This window comes from Hevea brasiliensis, chromosome 13, assembly GCF_030052815.1.
Source record: "Hevea brasiliensis isolate MT/VB/25A 57/8 chromosome 13, ASM3005281v1, whole genome shotgun sequence".
Classification (NCBI taxonomy): Eukaryota; Viridiplantae; Streptophyta; class Magnoliopsida; order Malpighiales; family Euphorbiaceae; genus Hevea; species Hevea brasiliensis.
The window spans coordinates 79,760,973-79,782,995 of record NC_079505.1 but is presented as its reverse complement, the minus strand read 5'-3'; the positions used below and the strand labels follow the sequence as shown (position 1 = coordinate 79,782,995).

General features: G+C 34.6%; 1 protein-coding gene across 3 annotated transcripts; it reads right to left on the bottom strand.

The window, feature by feature from the left end:
* Positions 1 to 15,201: 15,201 nt before the first annotated feature.
* On the bottom strand, positions 15,202 to 21,748 carry LOC110660781 (ninja-family protein Os03g0419100). 3 transcript variants are annotated; one of them, XM_021819214.2, is made up of 3 exons: positions 21,647 to 21,748; positions 17,512 to 18,158; positions 15,202 to 15,828 (listed from the first exon to the last, which is right to left on the bottom strand). In XM_021819214.2, exons 1-3 carry the CDS (start codon positions 21,670 to 21,672, stop codon positions 15,413 to 15,415), a joined length of 1,089 nt encoding a protein of 362 aa, XP_021674906.2. In that variant the 5' UTR covers positions 21,673 to 21,748; the 3' UTR covers positions 15,202 to 15,412. The 3 variants fall into 3 exon arrangements, with proteins under 3 accessions (XP_021674906.2, XP_021674907.2, XP_057988371.1); XM_021819215.2 differs by lacking the exon at positions 21,647 to 21,748 and adding an exon at positions 18,612 to 18,670; XM_058132388.1 differs by lacking the exon at positions 21,647 to 21,748 and adding an exon at positions 18,380 to 18,538.
* Between the last annotated feature and the right edge of the window lie 275 nt (positions 21,749 to 22,023).

Sequence of the window (22,023 nt, the reverse complement as noted above, 5' to 3'; positions counted from 1 at the left end):
CATTATCTATCATTCTTTTCTTCTCATCATACCTATTTGATCTGTAATAACCCAAAAAAAAAAATTTTAATTATAAATAAAATAATTTTGGACCTAATTGTAAACCCCTAAAAAGTTGAGGGACTAATAGTGTAATTAGAAGTTAAAAAAAAAACATAGAAAATTAAAAAACGCAGCAGCCCCCTCTCCCCTCTCTCTTGCGTCACCCTCTCCCCCTCACCTTCTCCCTCTCGTTTTCCAGCCGGTCGGCCAGCACTAGCACCGGTGGCACTCCCCCACCTTAGACGATGTCAGGCGGCGGTAGCCACGGTAGCAAGCGACATGGAGGAAGAGAAAGAGAGAGAATAAAGGGAAGGAAAAAGAAGAGAGAGAGAGAGAGAGAAGTCGGGTTGATTCCGGCCACCAACGCCGGCGATCCAAGCTGCCACCAACTCCCCACGAACCCAGCCCCATTTTCCAACCAGCCATGCCCGGAATGGTGGAGTTTTCGGCGAGTTTCGAAGAGAGAGAAAGTGGAGAGAGAAAGCGATGGCAGTGGCTTTCCTGCCACTTTTCCAGCGATCCGACCTTCGGATCGAAAATCTGAGGCCACCGATGGACTCAGGACGACAAGAACTTCGAGATAGGATTAGTCCTGCTCCTATCGGACATCGTTTGAAAAAGGCGATAATCGGACAGTCCAGATCGCTTCGTGAGATTTTTGAACTTTTTCGATTTTGAAAATTTAAAAATAATTTTATGATAATTATTAACAAAATTTGGACTTAATTTAGGTGAGATCGGACTGAGGATAGCTCACCGGCGTTGGGACCGCATTTTCAACCAGATCCGGCTGCCGGACGACCGTCTTAGAACGTGGTTGATATTATAGTCAATCTTAGCATTTTTAGACGTTTTGGACGCGTTCCAGGTGTTAGAATTGGCATAGGTAAACTCGAACTCCAAGTTGCTCATTTTCAGCTAACACCGATTTAGAATAAAATTCATAAAATATTCGTAGATGATCATAAAATTATAATTCCTTTTGCAATAGCTTTATAATATTATTAAGAACCGCGGAGCAAAATTTTAGAATTTTTAGAGTTCGTTTGGGTAGTTTTTGCAAAAGGGCTAATTATAGGGGCTAAATTATAATTTTTTAAATTGTGATTGTTCACTGTTTGGGTGGGCTCAGGAGGGGCGTTGTAATGTGATTGAGTTGTGATTGTGTGATTGACAGATATAGAAGTGTATTTTGAAGCCTTTTGCAGGTTGGGTAGGTCCTAGGTATAGGGGAAACTCTATCGGATTTCTGGCATGAACTAGGTTGTGTATTGTCTCTTTAGAGTTTTATTTTGACTTAGTACTAATAAATTTATAATATTATTATTTAGGTGATTGAGGTCAACTATTTTCCTCCATTCAGCAGCCACAATAGTTCTCGGTGTACTGTGAGTAAAATATTAATTTTAATTGTAATTTCGATATTATTATTTGTTCAAGCATGCCCATGCATCACTTATATGTATATATCTATGTAGTTAAACACTAGGCACATTTTATATTGCATTCTTAATTGATGGATTGCCATGGGTATTGTTTGTGGTAATTTGGAGCAGTGTGCTTGTGTTGGCGTGCGTGTGGTATAGTGTTGGATATGGACAGGATGGGCAGACACGCTTGAGATCTTCATTGGGACCTGGTCCTTCGGGGTAGACACGGCTTGAGATCTTCGCTAGAACCCCGTATTTGGTTTATTAAGCGAAAGTTTGACTTAAGATCTTCGCTGGCAGATGTTGGATTAAGAGGGCTGTGTAGGGGATTAGCTCCCATATATGTATTGTTTGACATTATCGGGTGTGTGAGTGCTCCAAATTGCCTTTTTGATGTTATTTATATAAAATTTATGACGATGTTGCATTTCACTCCACAGCGTATATTAGCTTTAGATAGCTATAGAGATTATGGTTAAAATTGATATTTTACTCTCTGAGTCGAACGCTCACTCCTGTTCACCTATTTTTCCAGGCCACAGGAGGAGACATTTTTCAGAATAACCTGTTCATTTCCTCGCAGGTTATGGAGAAAATTACTTAACTGTATTATTATTGTTTAAATTGTAATTTAGAACTTCGCATGTACTAGTAGTAGCATTAATCCTGTCAGGGACTGCATGAATTTAAGTTTTTATATTAACAAATGAAAATTTTTTATGAGTTTTAAATAGTTTGTAAATGATGTAACAGGGTTGAGCTGGGCTCCCCTAATTTTAGTTTTTGAGAATTACTGAGCTAAGTTGGCCCGAAATAAAATTATAACAGTTTAATTCAAATTATTTTATATGCATATTGGGCCTAAATTGTGGGCATGGTCATGGGTTAAGGAACAGTTAGGCTTACTATGGGCCTCGAGAGCTTTAGGCTGGCCCAGATTCTAGTGCCGGTCTGGCTCATAGGTTGGGTCGTGACATGATCCCTTAGATTGACTTTTATTCAACTTACTATTTACTAACTTCTTTTTCTCTGCTTAATTAGATAGTCCACAATACCATCGCACACCTTCTAGCTTTTGCTCATTATTATTGTATTCCTCGTCTAATCTTCTTGATACCATTAACAAGTTAAAAGAATCTTGTCCTATTGCTATCCACTTCACTTTAGGAATAGGGAATAGATAAAGTATAATCCAATCATGCAACTCTAAGCTCTATATTTTAGCCCCTGGCACTACCTCAACTACATCATGCTATGAATATCACATTACTAGATTCCATACCTCCATCACTATTCTCACTAATGTGGTCCCATTTTGGGTTCTCCATCATTGTCATTCACCTTGCCAAGAATAACACTTAGCCTACCCTATATCTTAACTTTGTTCCTTTTATTCTGCGCCCTTCAGGTTGTCCTTTCATTTATTTCATTTGTCTTACCCAAAATAGAATTTGACTATTCTATCCCTAGTTCCATTCTTCTTCCTAACATGACAGTTGTACTTGCTAACTGTATCTTTCAGAGTCTCTACCAGATTATCACATATCTGTGCTACTCAGATTTGGTCTTTTGACTACTCTAGCTAGTACTTTTACTAGCATTTAGATTACATTGCATCTGCAATCAATTGTCTAAATTTTTATTCTGCACTTTCTCTATCCACTGGCCTTCTGTGATTTATCTTCACTAATTTTTTTTTTACTCATAACACTATTATAATTGGATTATACTATTATTTCGAACAATATGAAGTTAAAAAGGAACTCATAAAATTACAGTCATACATTTATTGTGTGATCTCTATTCTTATCCTGTAGCCTACATAATACCTTTACTACCTCGAGAACTAGTTTTACAATAATTTTATTTTATTTTATTTATTATTATTATTAATTTTAATTTTTTTTCCATGTTTACTCATGTGACACCCCTTACCCGACTACAGTGTAGCCGAGCAAGTTATGCCACTCAGTGTGCCGGAGCACTCTATTTTATCTCAATTCATTTTTATCGTAGTTTTGAATATAACTCGTGAAATATAATTCATTTATTGAAATTGTAATTTATTTGAGGTTCCGAAAATTTTAAAGAAAATCCAGTGAATCTGGCTAAAAATGGAGAAAACAGTTCTTCGGAACCTGTGAAAAACACTTCTAATAATCATATTCATCTATTCACAAACTCCAATATCAAAATCTCAATATTTTTCAACCATTCGTTTCTCAATCATTCATCACATTTGATAGTCATGTAATGATCCACAGATCAATATTCACTTTTCCATTTACAAACACAATTTTGCATTATTTACATGAAAATCAAAATACATTACATAAGTTTCATTTACACAAAGGAAAATAAAAATCAATTACAAAATACCAAAATGAAGCTTAGTGTCCTACCAATGCACTGTAGACGGTGAGGTGACACGGACACTATGCAGAACTGTGAACTGCCTTACCGAATTTGTGGTCTACTTGGCCCTCTGTCCAAATCTTCAGTACCTACGCGTTGCAAAAGCGACGCGCTAAGCATAAAGCTTAGTGGTGCCAATAATACAAGAAAATATAATATGCAATTAAAAATAATAATTTCCTTGCTATTGTGTTCATAAGAAATGAGTAATTACTAACTTATTGTTTAGTCGATGGCTAATTATGTTTTATGATATTAACTTTTTCATGCATTTCGTTAATTATTTTTTTTTTCATGATCTTGAGCTTCCTTGTATTTTTGTAATCATTCCTGATACTTAATTTTCGTATTTTCTTTAATAATCAGTTCACAGTTATACTTTTCCATTCATTTGGTTGCCCAAGGAACCTATCTTTGGATGACTGGATCGATAACGGTCGTTGGCTTTGGCACCGCGGTGCCTTGGGCCGTCATACCATGGGACGCAGAACGTCAACCATGTATGCAGTCAATATAGCTAAAAGCTATGATATCACATAATCGGGCATAAAAGCCATGGATACAGGCATAAAGCCATGAATACAGGCACAAAGCTTTTCCTTTCGCAGTACTGCTAAAACAATACCCTATTGGCATGTCAAACTATCCAAACCAATCTAGTTAGGTATACTAGGGCATTTGATACTTTTAAATTTTTCAAATTTTGAATTTCAAGTTTTGGTGTCACTATTCACCTCATTGGTCAACAAAAATGTTGATTTTTGGATAGAAAATATGTACATTGACTTTGGCACTCCCAATATACCACATTTGGCATTCAAAACTTGTTGGCATTAAGCATTTATACCATTTCAAAGTTTAAACCAAGGGAAGCAGAATTTTCAGTTTTTGTAACTCAATTTTACTGTTCTATTGGACACTGTTGCAGTGGGAATTTGAAGAAATGATAAACATGAAAGTTGTTCCTTATTTTGTCTAGTTGAATTTCCTTTTTTGAATCACTCCATTTGGAGTTTTGTAGCTCCAGATATGGTCCAAAAACCACAGCTGGCCGGATTTCTATTCTGCAGAAATTACCATATCTACAGTAACATGAACAGTGACTGTGAGTGCATGTTTGAATAGGTTATGGCCATAATTTGGGGTAGGTTTCTTCATAAAAGTTGTTTGTCTATGTCTTAACTTGTTGCTGTAAAAATTTCAGGTCAATTGACCATATCTACAGTAAGTTATGGCCACACTGTTCATTTGGTCATTTCTGCAGGTGCTGTTGCAGGGTGTCCGGATTGGGGCCAACTTTTGGTCCTCTTGCTTTGGTCTTTTGGGCATGGTTTCTTCAGCAAAAATGTGCCATTATAAGCCTAGTTTCATGTCCAATTGGCCAAACACCAATTGGACCTACACAGCCAAAGTTATGGCTATCTAAGTGGACTGAAATCTCAGTCACCTTGCTGCTGTCTTTAGGCAGCCTACACATTCACTTTGCCAAGCTATATTTCAGTCCAAATTGTGGTCAACTTACCTAAAATGGTCACTAATTGACCATTAGAGTGTTTTTTAACAATTTCATAAGCCAAGTCAAGTTTTCTCTCCTAAACCCTAGCTCAAATTTATAGTTTTGTACAAACTACCCTAGTTAACTAACTAAATCAATATCCTTATGTTTATATACTTTAAACTTGATTTGTAGTTCATTCCAAGTCAATAAAAAACACCCAATTCTATTCCTTCCCTAGGGCAGCCAAAATCCATGGGGTGCATACACTCAAATTTTATTCATTTAAGTTACAAAATCTCACTTATTTCAAGTCACCATCATGGATTAAAAGAGGTTTATATAGAAATATGCACTAACCTTTAAGTGGCAGATTTTTCCCAAGTTTAATCTTCACTTTCTTTCACTTTCTAGGCTGCCAAACACTTTCCAAGAGGTATAGACAAGTTTTTAGTGAAAGGACTTAGGGAATTTGAGGTAAGGTTGAAGAGATTTTTCAAGCTTGAGTGGAGAAGGAGATGAAAGCTTCCATGGAAGGATTCGGCAAGCTGAAAAAAAAGAAGAAGAAAACTGATTTTCTGTCCATTTTTTTCCTTTTTTAATTGTTTTAGTGTGTGCTTGTCAAATTCCAATTGGTGGGAAAATTTAATTGCATCATGCTTACTTAAGCATGATGGCATATTTAAGCATTTACTTTCATTTTTCTTTTCTTTTCTTTTCTACTTATTTTCAATTCAATTTTTAGCAATATTTATTCATATTTTAGATTATAATAATTATTTACTTAACTGGACAAGTCGGCCAAAAATCATCTCTGAAGGCGAAATGACCAAAATGCCCTCCGTTTGGCTTAACGGGTCAAAATTGTCTGTACCGATTGAAAAAATTTTCTAAATATTTTCTTGGCATTCTAATGCCATAGGAACCTCAATGACCCTTCTCTGGAGTTCCAAAAATTATTTTATGAATTTTTCCCCGGGTCTAGGGCTCCTCGTTGCGAGAACCGCAACTTACCTCTGGTCACCCCTCGCTTGAGCACCGGCTCATTTGACTTGGTTGTATTTTATTTCTAAAATTTTTCCTAAATTTTTCTTATTAATGTTTGAGTTAATTTTGGTTCTTGACTTTAGTTTAAATATTTTTCCGGACGTTCTAGCTGTCCGAACCGACACCGGTCACCGGAACAGTAGAATGTACGGAGTTGCTACCGGGAGGGTGTTACAACTCTTCCCCTCTAATTTAAATTTCGTCCTCGAAATTTACCTGACTTAAGTAATCGGGGAGTTGCTACCTTCTTGTTTCTTCACTTCCTTGTATCGCCTCATCGATTATGCAGGTTTGGCTCTTCCTGAGCTTCCATAGCATATACTTGTGGTGCCACCCTGACTTCGGGCTTTTCAACTGTCTCAGAAACAAACTTCTGTGAAATGTCAGCCATTTCTGCTCTACCCGATCTTTTACCCCTTTGAACTATAGGGAAAGATCTATCAACTTGTACCGGAGCTATTGAACCACTCCTCTGAGGGCAATCTCTTATGAAATGATCCGTAGCCCCACACTTGAAACACTCTCCAGTTAACAATCGACACTCCCCTCTGTATCTTCTACCACAATGCATACATTCGAGCCGGGTTGATCCCCTTGTTATTGTGCCCGGGGAACTAGCTATAGATATTCCAATCTGGCCTCTGTGGCCCTGTGTCTGATCTTGTGAACTAGAATCCTTAAACTTCTTACTATCAGTTGGTATACTTGACTGTCCTGGTCCAAATTCCCTCTTACGCTGCCTATCTTTCCTATTTTGTTCATTTATTCTCACTTTCTCCACTTTTAATGTAGCTTCCACTAACTTGGCGAAGTCTGTGATCCCCAAGGCAGTGATCATGATCTTTATATTATCATTTAATCCCTCTTCAAATCTCTTACACCTTTCAGCTTCATTAGGGACTATCTCCCTTCCATAGCGACTCAATCTTACGAATTCCTTCTCATACTCGGCCACTGACAACTGTCTCTGCCTCAGGTTAATAAACTCTCTTCTTCTCTCTTCTAGGTATACAGTACCCACATATTTCTTCTTAAATTCGGAGAGAAAGAAGTCCCATGTCACTATTTCTGGCTGCACTTCACTGGACACAGTGTCCCTCCATTCATCTGCATCGTCTTGCAGCAGATTCCAAGTTTTGCTCTGGAGTGCAATGGAGTTGTTTTAGAATTCTGCCTGTTCTGTTCAACCAATTTTCGGCTGCAACAGAATCATCTTCTCTCTTACCATAGAAGTCCACTGCTCCAAACTTTCTTAGCCTTTCCAGGTGTGATTTCTGCTGTGGAGCTGGTGGTGGTGGTGGTGGTGCTGGCATTACTCCGGCTATTTGTCTAAAGAAATCGGCCATTTGCTGGAACATGGCCTGTGGAGGCCGAGGCAGCTCGCTTGAGCTGGTGGAGTAGGTTCTCCCTACCCCGGTCTCACTGCTCTGAGTGGAGCATGACTCTCCACTTCCTCCTCGACTACTCTCTATGATGAAGGGTCCATATCCTATTCAAAATAAGAAAGACAAACAGATCTGCATTAGTGTCATCTCGACTCTTACAAATGCAATGCATGGTATGGACTCAATCTAGGCCCAGAAACGCCTAAACCGTGCTCTGATACCACTAAATGTGACACCCCTTACCCGACTACAGTGTAGCCGAGCAAGTTATGCCACTCAGTGTGCCGGAGCACTCTATTTTATCTCAATTTATTTTTATCGTAGTTTTGAATATAACTCGTGAAATATAATTCATTTATTGAAATTGTAATTTATTTGAGGTTCTGAAAATTTTAAAGAAAATCCGGCGGAGTACCGGCTAAAAATGGAGAAAACAGTTCTTCGGAACCTGTGAAAAACACTTCTAATAATCATATTCATCTATTCACAAACTCCAATATCAAAATCTCAATATTTTTCAACCATTCGTTTCTCAATCATTCATCACATTTGATAGTCATGTAATGATCCACGGATCAATATTCACTTTTCCATTTACAAACACAATTTTGCATTATTTACATGAAAATCAAAATACATTACATAAGTTTCATTTACACAAAGGAAAATAAAAATCAATTACAAAATACCAAAATGAAGCCTAGTGTCCTACCAATGCACTGTAGACGGTGAGGTGACACGGACACTATGCAGAACTGTGAACTGCCTTACCGAATCGTGGTCTCTGGGCCTCTGTCCAAATCTTCAGTACCTACGCGTTGCAAAAGCGACGCGCTAAGCATAAAGCTTAGTGGTGCCAATAATACAAGAAAATATAATATGCAATTAAAAATAATAATTTCCTTGCTATTGTGTTCATAAGAAATGAGTAATTACTAACTTATTGTTTAGTCGAGGGCTAATCATGTTTTATGATATTAACTTCTTCATGCATTTCGTTAATTTTTTTTTTTCATGATCTTGAGCTTCCTTGTATTTTTGTAATCATTCCTGATACTTAATTTTCGTATTTTCTTTAATAATCAGTTCACAGTTATACTTTTCCATTCATTTGGTTGCCCAAGTAACCTATACTGGATGACTGGACTAGATAACGGGTCGTTGGCACTGGGCACTGCGGTGCCTCGAGCCGTCATACCATGGGACGCAGAACATCAACCACGTATGCAGTCAATATAGCTAAAAGCTATGATATCATATAATCGGGCATAAAAGCCATGAATACGGGCATAAAAGCCATGGATACGGGCATAAAGCCATGAATACAGGCACAAAGCTTTTCCTTTCGCAGTACTGCTAAAACAATACCCTATTGACATGCCAAACTATCCAAACTAATCTAGTTAGGTATACTAGGGCATTTGATACTTTTAAATTTTTCAAATTTTGAATTTCAAGTTTTGGTGTCACTATTCACCTCATTGGTCAACAAAAATGTTGACTTTTGGATAGAAAATATGTACATTGACTTTGGCACTCCCAATATACCACATTTGGCATTCAAAACTTGTTGGCATTAAGCATTTATACCATTTCAAAGTTTAAACCAAGGGAAGCAGAATTTTCAGTTTTTATAACTCAATTTTACTGTTCTATTGGACACTGTTGCAGTGGGAATTTGAAGAAATGGTAAACATGAAAGTTGTTTCTTATTTTGTCTAGTTGAATTTCCTTTTTTGAATCACACCATTTAGAGTTTTGTAGCTCCAGATATGGTCCAAAAACCACAGCTGGCCGGATTTCCATTCTGCAGAAATTACCATATCTACAGTAACATAAACAGTGACTGTGAGTGCATGTTTGAATAGGTTATGGCCATAATTTGAGATAGGTTTCTTCATGAAAGTTGTTTGTCTATGTCTTAACTTGTTGCTGTAAAAATTTCAGGTCAATTGACCATATCTACAGTAAGTTATGGCCACTGTTCATTTGGTCATTTCTGCAGGTACTGTTGCAGGGTGTCCGGATTGGGGCCAACTTTTGGTCCTCTTGCTTTGGTCTTTTGGACATGGTTTCTTCAGCAAAAATGTGCCATTATAAGCTTAGTTTCATGTCCAATTGGCCAAACACCAATTGGACCTACACAGCCAAAGTTATGGCTGTCTAAGTGGACTGAAATCTCGATTACCTTCTTTCTTTGTCTTTAGGCAGTCTACACATTCACTTTGCCAAGCTATATTTCAGTCCAAATTGTGGTCAACTTACCTAAAATGGTCACTAATTGACCATTAGAGTGTTCTTTAACAATTTCATAAGCCAAGTCAAGTTTTCTCTCCTAAACCCTAGCTCAAATTTATAGTTTTGTACAAACTACCCTAGTTAACTAACTAAATCAATATCCTTATGTTTATATACTTTAAACTTGATTTGTAGTTCATTCCAAGTCAATCAAAAACACCCAATTCTATTCCTTCCCTAGGGCAGCCGAAATCCATGGGGTGCATACACTCAAATTTTATTCATTTAAGTTACAAAATCTCACTTATTTCAAGTCACCATCATGGATTAAAAGAGGTTTATATACAAATATGCACTAACCTTTAAGTGGCAGATTTTTCCCAAGTTTAATCTTCACTTTCTTTCACTTTCTAGGCTGCCAAACACTTTCCAAGAGGTATAGACAAGTTTTTAGTGAAAGGACTTAGGGAATTTGAGGTAAGGTTGAAGAGATTTTTCAAGCTTGAGTGGAGAAGGAGATGAAAGCTTCCATGGAAGGATTCGGCAAGCTGAAAAAAAAGAAGAAGAAAACTAATTTTCTGTCCATTTTTTTTCCTTTTTTAATTGTTTTAGTGTGTGCTTGTCAAATTCCAATTGGTGGGAAAATTTAATTGCATCATGCTTACTTAAGCATGATGGCATATTTAAGCATTTACTTTCATTTTTCTTTTCTTTTCTTTTCTACTTATTTTCAATTCAATTTTTAGCAATATTTATTTATATTTTAGATCATAATAATTATTTACTTAACTGGACAAGTCGGCCAAAAATCGTCTCTGAAGGCGAAATGACCAAAATGCCCTCCGTTTGGCTTAACGGGTCAAAATTGTCTGTACCGATTGAAAAATTTTTCTAAATATTTTCTTGACATTCTAATGCCATAGGAACCTCAATGACCCTTCTCTGGAGTTCCAAAAATTATTTTATGAATTTTTCCCTGGGTCTAGGGCTCCTCGTTGCGAGAACCGCAACTTACCTCTGGTTACCCCTCGCTTGAGCACCGGCTCATTTGACTTGGTTGTATTTTATTTCTAAAATTTTTTCTAAATTTTTCTTATTAATATTTGAGTTAATTTTGGTTCTTGACTTTAGTTTAAATATTTTTTCGGACGTTCTAGCTGTCCGGACCGACACCGGTCACCGGAACAGTAGAATGTACGGAGTTGCTACCGGGAGGGTGTTACAACTCAGCTAGCCAAAACTTAAGATACTGGGCACCCAAACCCGTCATTCAATTCAAAGGCTTTACATCCATCATGATCTAATCATTTATGGTTCATATAATGGAACTTGTATCAATCTCCAGAACACCTGAGCTAACAACTTTCTATCTCACGCAACAGTCCGATCTGGGATACTATTCCATAAGTCATCATTATCAATAATAACCTTCTATCCCTTCTGAAAAGATAGGATTATATCCTAACTTACTGCAACAAAGGTACTACATTTACCACCTTGCCAAAACCATGTCAAATTAATGACTCTCTTATTATATCATAGCTCTGTAAATCATCAATTCATAGTTTCGACCTTCTCTAGGTAGTAGGGTTGTACTTTACACCTTACTGATACACACAATGTATACTATTCTCACTAAGCTCTAAGCAAAACGTTTGTCGTACTGCAAAAACCATCCAAAATTTCATACTAAAGACCAGATGGTCTCACTTTATAGATGTCACCTTTACTTTGCAACTAATCCGCAACCTTTGGTCTGATGGCAACTCTTGATGTAACTCTAGCTCATGCTAGGGTAACTGAGTCACTGACTCTAGTTATCACCCAACTGTGACCTTTCAATATTCTAACTCTAGACTCTTAACCAGGAGTTCTCAACTCCTCTGCAGATATAGAACTCTGTTCTGGCATTACTGTACCAAAACAGAGGCCATCCGCAAACACCCTCATTATGAAGCACTACGGGGATGCACGCAGCTCTATACAATGATCTCATATCGATACTGTAATCTGCAGCTTACAGCACAAATATTGAGAATATTGCATAGTTACTACGGTACGTCCCACATACTAGATTTCCCGAATATCTTATCTCTCTTGAACTCACTAATACTATACACTTACTTTGACGGGGTTATCCACTAATGACTACTAACAGTGGTATCCTCGCTCCCATATGAAGCAACTATATTGCCAAAAATCACCTTTATGTGCTCGTGTCTTACACCATATAGGCACGACACTTAAACCCATACTGACAGAAACATAGCATTTCTTGGAGTACGTATCCTCATGATAAACCTCAATATGTTTACTAACTCTATTTCACATTTCTATGTACTCCACAAAAATTAAGACACTAACTGAGGCACTTTTATATTTCCCGAGGTATAACACAGAATCTAAGAAGAAAGAATTACAGAAAAAGACAAAACAGAATCTTATACTCCGCATACTCCTTTTACACTCCCAAGTATATTCCTTACCATGAATCTGGAGCCTAAGTTCTAATACCACTCTTTTCATGACCCAAACTATAGGCCGGACCGGCACTAAGACCTGAGCCGGCATAAAGCCCCTAAGGCCTGTAGTAAGCCTTACTGTTCTCAAATCCATAACCAGGCCCATAATTTAGGCCCAACATGCATATAAAAATAATTTAAATTAAAATATTATAATTTTATTCCGGGCCAACTTAACTCAATAATTATCAAAAACTCAAATTAGGGGAGCCCAGCTCAACCCGGTCATATCATTTACAAATTGTTTAAGTATCATACAAATCTTTATTTATTAACCTGAAGAATTTAAATTAACACAATTTATAATAGGGTCTATACTACTGCTAACACATATAGAGTTTTAGATTTCAAATTTAAAAAAAAAAATAATAAAAACAATTAAATAACCAACGTTAATTTTTATAACAGTAAAAAGGTAATTTGGAGCACTCACACACCCAGTAATGCTCAGACAGTACATATATGGGAGCTGATATCTTATACAACCCTTTTAATCTAACCTCTGCCAGTGACTATCTCTCAAGCCAGACTTTCGCTTAATAAGCCAAATGCGGGGTCGCAGCGAGTGTCTCTCAAGCCATATCTACCCCGACTTATCCATAAAGGACCGAGTCCCAGCGAGTCTCTCTCTTCATATCCAATACTATACCACACGCACGCACACTGCTCCAAATTACTACAAATAACATCCATGACACTTTATCAATTATGAATGCAATATAAAACATGTCTAGTATTTAACTACATAGATACATATTTATAAGTGATGCATGGACATGCCTGAACATATAATAATATCGAAATTATAATTAAAATTAATATTTTATTCACAGTACACCGAGGACTATTGTGGCTGCTGGATGAAGGAAAATAGCTGACATTGATCATCTAAATAATTATATTATAAATTTATTAGTACTAAGTCAAAAGAAAAAACTATAAAGAGACAACAGACAGCTTAATTCATGCCATAAATCGGACAGAGTTTTTCCTATACTTGGGATCTACCCAACCTGCCAAAAATGGTTCAAATAGCACTTCTAAACTCAACCCATATCTCATCATCATTATATGGCCCCTCCTGGGCCCTCCAAACTAAGCAATACTCAAAATCTTAAAAATTACGTTTTAATCCCTATAATTGACGTTTTGTAAAAATCTACTCAAACAATCTCTAAAAATTCTAAAATTTCGCTCTGTGGTCTTTAATAATTTTACTTTCATCATATATTTTTCTTAGAATTTTTCTCCAATTTTTTCCTATTTAAGAAACACTGCATTTATGCTCCACAGATAGAGAAATAATGAAAATAATATTACCCAAAGCTTATCTGTGTCTCAAACATTTTCAAATTTCTGAGGACACCTCTGAAAGTTGAATCATCTCCAAAGCTCACCGGAGCCACCGCCGGAATCACCGCGCACGGTAGTCGGCTGCCGGTCGCTGGCGACATCTATCGGATCTGATCATACCATCATGTTCCTCTCCTCTCCCTCAGTCCATAGGTGGTATCGGATCGTCAATCCAACGGTCGGATCGTCCTAGATCTGACCCAAAAGTTTAAAAAATTCGAAACTTCTCTCCTCCATATCTCACTCATCCGACCTCCATTTGTGCAAAATTAGTATCAAAAGAAAGCTCTCAGAACAAGGCTTCCAACGCCACCTGAATCGCCTTGATCGGACTTCGGATGAAACCAGCGTCGCCCAGGGTGGGGGGACACCTCGCCAGCTGGCCATGGTGGCTGGAGGCTCGCCGGTCGAAAGAAAAAGGGAGGGGGAGGGAGAGTGACGGGAGAGAGTTTAAGAGGGGCTGCTGGGTTTTCTTTTTTTTTTTTTTGAATTTCTGGGAATGAACCTGGATAGACATTTTGTCCAGATTCATTCCTGAAAAAATTTTAAATTTTAATTTAATTTGTAATTAATTAATTTATTATTATTTTTTTATTATTTTTGAGTTGTTACGGTAGTAATAGTAATTAATTAATAAAAACTAAAAAAAAACTTAAAAAAATTGTTATCATTATGAATTCATAATATGAGAATTGTGAAATTTACTAAGTAAATTTCACTATAAAATCCTCTATATTAAATATATAATATAGACAATAAAAATCCATAAAACATACAGAATTCAATATTCATCTCTTTATTTTATCAACTATAAAATCCTCTATATTAAATATATAATATAGACAATAAAAATCCATAAAACATACAGAATTCAATATTCATCTCTTTATTTTATCAATGTAAATGTGGAAGTATTACTATTAGCGGATAGCAGTCTCTTTCTTCAGTATCATTATTAGCTAATAGCTGCTGATAAGTTCATCACTAAAGACAAATACCATAAGAAATTGCAATTCGCAGAAGACAATTAAATAGAATTTCTACTTTTTCAAGTGGGATTTTCAGCTTCTATCTAAAGCATTTCAGAAGAGGTGATACAGCCACAGCCACTACCTACCTATCGTATGTTTATAGAAGGGTTCTGCATTCTACACCACAATCACATCTAATCAGCCAGCACATGTAGATGGATTATTCATTGCTTTCACCATCATCGAGTGCTTAACATATATGACCATGGAAGCAATAATGTAAAACAATTTGAATAGGGAGGGTTATGAGCAAAAGCATGCAGCTACTCTTCTATTAAAAGCTAAACACAGTCCTTCCAAGAGTTCTCAAAAGGGAAAAAGGTTCCACCATCGGGTGGAAGTTTCTAAACAAAAGCAAAAAAGAGACGAGACAGGAAAAAAAGGGGAGCTTACTAGTTTCAGGTTTTCTCATTTCCTATATCTCTCATAATCGGCGAGGAAGCCAAGCCGCGATCTAGAACGAGATAGAGGAGCAGACAGTGATGTGCTTCATGGGGTTTGGAACATCCTTTCCACCAGCATGCTTGACAAATTCTGCTGGAGAAAGGAAGCTGCCATGGCAAACACACACTATGCTTACTGTACCTTTTCTGTATTTGTACAGAAACCCTTCTATTTTCTTTCCATCAGGGCCATCTCCGGTAGTTGTCACACTAGGCATCTGTTTCATCACATCCATTCCATTATCTTGAAATCCATTGTTCTCAAGTTTAATCTTTTTTGATGGATTCTCAAGCTTGGTTTCGGCATCCTTGACCGGTTTTCCATTTGAGATTGTCCTCCCTAACATGACCTTGGATTCTGCATCCTTCTGCATTTGTAACGATTTTGAACTGCTAACACCCTGCCCTGCAGCTGAACCTTCTTCTCCTGTATGGAAATTAATTTATTCCATCTTATTCAAAACATCTCTCACAGCTAAAGTTGAAAATGAAGAGAATACACAGAGATCAAGGTTAGGGGAAAAAACCAAAAAAACAAAGGACTTCAATGCTTCAAGAGCATATATCAAATTTACTAGGAAAACCTCTCTCCAATGAGTAACCTACACAGCTTTCATTATCAAATTACATGCACAGAAAATTTATCAGTCTGCTAGCTCATAAAGCTGCTGCACTTCAAATACAACCGTGCTTAATATCTTCAAGCGCTGCTTTTTTTAACAAGTTGATACATAACTTTATGGTAAAAGAATTTACAGAAGATACAGAGACGTGTTGTGATGGAAACAAAGCCGTTTTCCTTTTAAATACAGAACAAAATATGCATTCCTTTCAATACAGTTCAATTTGTTCATCTTTCCTGTTTCTAATTAGATATACTGCAACATGTTTAAGAAAAATCTAGAATTAATTTATGCTCAAAACTGCCATTACCATTTCTTCATGTGATTTGTCTTGGAAGGTACTGAAAATCACCAAGATAATAATCAATCAATGGGTTCATTGCACATACTAAATTGACATGAATATTTTGGTTATATGAATCATCAATAAATTAGTAGTCTACATGCTCCTAAGCTAGAAATTATGGAGCACAAATGTTAGAATATGCAGAAGTCATGTACATGAAGATATAGAGATCCACTTTCCACTTCAACTTAGTAAAAACTTTAATAAAGATAGTTAACCCAATTCACTTTAATGCCTCTATATAATTTAATCTGCCATTCATAGGATGCTTGGAACCGACAATCGGCATACAAGTATGCAAAATGTGAAACCATTTGGCAAAACTTCTTATTCTGGAAATTCAAATTGCACTATGAAGCATATATATTGTCATACATGCCAGAGATTGAGGTCTTTAGAAGGCAAATACGTAGTCATTTTATCCTTTCCATGTTTCTGTCGATATGCAGAATGGATACATAAATCCATATTGTTTCTTGTTTCACCAAATCATTTTTTATCCTTTTTATTTTCTTTTGTCGATAAACGAAGGAATTCATCTTCTTCCTTGTTTTTTCGGCTAAGAAATGAATTCAAGACATGATCACATCATTTGTAACATTCGTTGCCAACAAAACCAAACATTCTTAGATTATCTTTGCATGATGATTCCCATAAATTTCCCTAGCTTATTGGCATGACTTTTGTTACATGCTTCCTCTTATTAATTCCAATGACAAGACGCTATATAAACTAGCAATTGCACTAAAATGCATTATTCTTCATTTCTATTCAAAGACTGCAATCAATTCACCAATTACAAAAGCACTCTTCTTTAAATCAGTTTAGTTTTTTAGTATTCTACTATACTTTTAATATGTGATACTGACTGATCATACAATCTAAAACAAACAATTTAACATATACAAGTGACTAATGAGAAAGTTATTGAAGCAATGAGAGGAACATCAACTATGGAAACAAATGTTGGTATTGAATAAGCAAACGCTGCTAAATTTCTGCTGTGATATTTCTAATATGCAAAACCTGGTGTTTTTATAAACAAATACATCAGTAATTTTGAGCATGTAACCAAAGAATCAAAATTAGCTTCAGTTCAATTAAATCGAGCATACCAGATAAGAGAGAAAGAAAAATATACCTTCAAGCTTTCTGTTGCCATACAAAGAGGCCTGCCTCTTGATCTGAACAAGGGCACGACACAAGGCAGGGCTATTAGCAGCAGAAGCAGCAGCCCAGGCAGCTATTTTAGAGGGCGAAGACGGCATTGGCTCTCTAGTTGGAGATTTTTCCTTTTCGGTGACTCCCTTTCTACTCCTCTCCGTCATGAATCTGTCAGTGGACTCAGTTCTCCTCCTAGCTAAAGCCATCAGAGTTGCTTTTCTCTGCTCTTGCTCTGCCTCAGTAGGCATTGAGCAAGACCTTGACAATGAAAGGAAGGACTTGGGTAGTGGAGAATCAAGCTCCTCAGGGTCCTTGTTCGGGGTCAGCACTCCAATGATTGATGATGATCTAGTTAGAGGTTTTTTATTGGAGTTTTCACCGTAAATGCCACCCAAAGAGAGTCCAAGATTGATGTCTGGTTTTTCTTGTTTAATTTCTCGAGTGAGCAATTGGGTAGTTTCTTTGGGATTCTCCAGCGGTGAAAATCTCTTCAAAACGTCTTTTGGTTGCCCATTGTTTTGCATGGGGGAAACTTCGGTTTCTTCAATCTTCACTTTCTCAGAAACTTCCTCCATTTCAAAAAGAAAGTGAAAGGACTGAACTGAATCTTTCCTGTTGCTTCTTCTATCACCAGAGAGCAGATAAAGTTAGACAAAACAAACAATTTGAATCAAAAGCTTAAAAATCATTGTAAAATGACAACCCAACTGAAGAATCTATACAAAGATAGTGGGAAATGAAATCATTTGAGGTTTCAAAAACCAACCAAAAACAAGCCAAAATTATCAGTACAAACCACTTGGAAAATCATGGAAATAGAGAGAATGAGAGAGCAAGAAACTAACAAGAGAAATATAAAGAAAAAGGTGATAAACGCAGATGAAGTTGCACAGTTTTCTGGCTGATTCCAGAGAGAAAGAACTTCAAACAGAGGGAAGATAAGCTAAAAATCCACCCGAAAGGAAACCAAAAATGGCTAACTCATGAAATGGAGAAGCAAAGACAGTTCCTATGGTTCTATAGATGACAACACATTTCGAAAAGAGCCGCGTGGCAATCAGTGGAGAGAGAGCATACATTATATCAATGTCATCATGTACGGTTTATTACAGCCTCTGTGTGTTGTCTCTGAGACTCTGAGTCTTTTTGCAGGTTGCAAGCTGCAGCTCTCTCTGCTGACTCATGATGCCAGAAAACACCTGTTCCTTCTTTAATCCATTGGGTTAGTTTTGTTATGTCCTCTATTTTTCTTCTGCTCTCTTCTTCTTCTTCTTTCTTTTTTTTTTTTTTTTTTTTTTTTTTATTTCAAAGCTTTTTCCGCTAATTCAATTAAAATGAGAAAAATTATTTTTTATAATCATTGTATTTATAATAAATAAATTTTAATTGATACATATGATAAAATACGGATAAGACTTATTATAATTAAATTATTACGCACAATTATGTTGATTTTTACACATTATTAATATTATTATCATTATTATTATTATATTCATTTGGTGAGATATATATATATATATATATATATCACACGTGAAGCTATAAAATTTGAAGTATAAAATTGGCAATGGGTGATAATGGTATTAGAAAATTAGAGTGCAAGAAGTAAAAGTTAGCGTGGCAATAGTGATTGAAGTTTGAATGGGAAAGTGGGAAGTAAACAAAAGCGCGGCTTGGATATATGTAATAATTTCTGTGCAATATAAGTGTGTCAGTTTCCGGACACGTGTCGCAATCAGGGTTGTTTTGGTAGCTCTGATTTCCGTATATGTAGAGTGGGGTCGGGCAATTTGGCACACTTTCTGCTGCGGCTTGGTTCATCACTGGAACTTAGTTCAACCGTTCAATGCCTCCCTGATCTTGCCACGTCGTGAGCTTTATATTCCATTTATTTTTTTAAAGTCTTTTCTTATAAATAATTTACTAAAAAAGCATAATAATTTGATAAGTTAATTTTTTTAAAATTTTATATTTCAAAATATAATATCAATATTTAAAAATTCGCAAATAACATTAATAAGTCAATATAAATTTCAAGAAAGTATAATGTCATAATTTTAAAATTTAATTAAAATATAATTATTAATAATATAAAAAATATTTCTATTACAATATTTTAAATATTAAAAATAATGCACTTCTCTACATTAGATGTGAAATAATAAAATCACAAAATTAGAAAAATTAAAATTAAATCGAATCACTTGAAATCTAATTATAAAATAAATTAATCAAACAATTTATTTTTAGTTTAAATTAAATATTTAAAAAGAAATCAATATTAATTTTGGTTATATTTTTAATTTTTGATAATAATTGATTAATTAAATCTAACTGCATATATTATTTTATTTCGAAAATTTATATAAATTTAATATGAGAATTTTATATAATTTCATTACAGGCATCTATTTTTATAATTTGACTATTTTATAATAATTTATACTGAAAATATTTAATTTAATAATGATTATTTATTAATTAAAGTATTTTGTTAGCTTAGTTTTTATAAAAATTATTAATATGATTAATCGTTGATAATAGTTAATCAAATCATGGAAATAGGTTCTTAACCAATTTGAATTATGAGATTAAAATTTAATTATCCAACTTTCAAAATATGCTCAATTTAGTTAATTGAATTCTTATAACCGAAAATTAAAAGAATAATAATAAATTTATTTTCAAATATAATTATGTGATTTAAATTTTAATAAAATTTAAATTAATTAAAAATATATAAAATGAAAAAATATATATCCATTAATAAAATTATGATAATTTTATTATTTATCATCGAAATGATATAAAATATTAAAGGATTAATTTTTTAATAAATTAAGGGTAAAAGGTATTCAAATACCTTAACTGTTGACATACCAATATTTTCCTGCTTATCATAAAAGTAAATAAATGACTTAATTATGTAGTATTAATTTTTCAGAATCCAAATTGTAGAATCGATTCAAATTAATAAAATTAAAAAAAAAAAAATTGGGGAGGGGGTGGGGTGGTTAGGGATCATCAGATCACTCAGTACACCGAAGTGAAGTGCACCCTCCAAGTTGCACGTGCACTCTTTGTTATTGTTTTGAGTTTTCGATGAAAGTAAGGATTCATTTGGTTCAAAATACCAATTATTTAAAAATTTAATTTTTTAAAAATACATTTTTAAGAAAATTATTTTTTAAAAATATAATTTGAATATATTTAATTGAGATATTAAATTTTTGAAAGTAAAAGAATATTAATAAAAAATACATAAATATTCTTTCTTCAAATTAATAAAAAATACATAAATATTCTTTCTTCAAATTAATAAAAAAAAACTTAAATATTCTTTCTTCAAATATTAAATTCCATTAAATATTCAATTTAATATAGCATATTTAATATACTACTCAAAAATTCAACTCACATAATAATAAATAAAATATCAAAAAATATAATAAAATATTTTTAATTTAATTTAATTAAATTAAATTTTTTATATGAATGCATATAAAAAATAATTTATAATTTTTCATGAATCCAAATACATTAAAATGAAAAAAAAATAAAATTAAAAGAAATAACTTTTATATCTAATAACTTCAATTTCTTTAAGTTAGGCTCAGAAAGTTACTTCCTCCAGGAGAGGAAGTTAGCTCCTCAATTTTCAATGAAGTTAAGAAAAAAAAAAATAATAATAATAATAATAATAATCAAACAAACAATATTTTCACAATTTTTAAAATTTGAAATTTCCTAACAAAATAACCCCAATCAGACAAAGCCTAAGTCATGAGGACAGATATTACCTATTTAGATCAGCAGGAGACATGCACGTGTTTATAATTAATTATAAAATATATTATATATTAATAAAATAATTTTTTACTAAAATATATTTTTAATAAGTTAACAATTCTAACAATTAAATTCACAGTTTAATTTTTATAATTTTCAATATTTATAATAATTTAGTCTCTTTAATTAGAATTATTTGTAAAGAGCTTGTTCTTGCTCTTAGTTTGTGCTATAGTAAGTTTGATGGTCGCTCCTTACTTCATTCAACTTTAATTTCTTTTATTAAAATTTTATTCAAGTTAATTTGTAAAGAAAATTACCTTAATGCCCTTACTTCTTTGCCCATCTCTCCATCGTCTCCGTCCTTCCCTCTCCTCCAAGACTAGCAAAATTGCAAAACAGAGTTCATGCTTGTAACTCCATTGTCATCGCCTACCCTGTAAATGCTCATTGAAAAGAAATGCAACTGTAAATAAAAGAAACGGTAACAACAAAGCATTCTAAAGCAGTTTTGCTGTTTATTCACATGATTCTTTTGAATCTGAAATTTTACCTTGCTATTCAAAGAAAGGAAAGGAACATGACAAATTTTATCTTCTAATGGCAAGGTTAATCAATTTCTATATCACAGTGTTTTTGGTCGTGGACCATTTGTCACTGTCCAAAAATAAAGATGCAAGGAAAATTCAAGAAAAAG

Excerpts from the sequence above, each read along its gene's own strand:
- LOC110660781 (XM_021819214.2), bottom strand. The coding sequence starts at position 21,672 with ATGGGCAAAGAAGTAAGGGCATTAAG. Across the intron at positions 18,159-21,646 it reads AAAGAAGTAAGGGCATTAAG|AAGAAGCAACAGGAAAGATT; the intron begins GTAATTTTCTTT and ends CTCTGGTGATAG. Across the intron at positions 15,829-17,511 it reads TGGCAACAGAAAGCTTGAAG|GAGAAGAAGGTTCAGCTGCA; the intron begins GTATATTTTTCT and ends ATTTCCATACAG.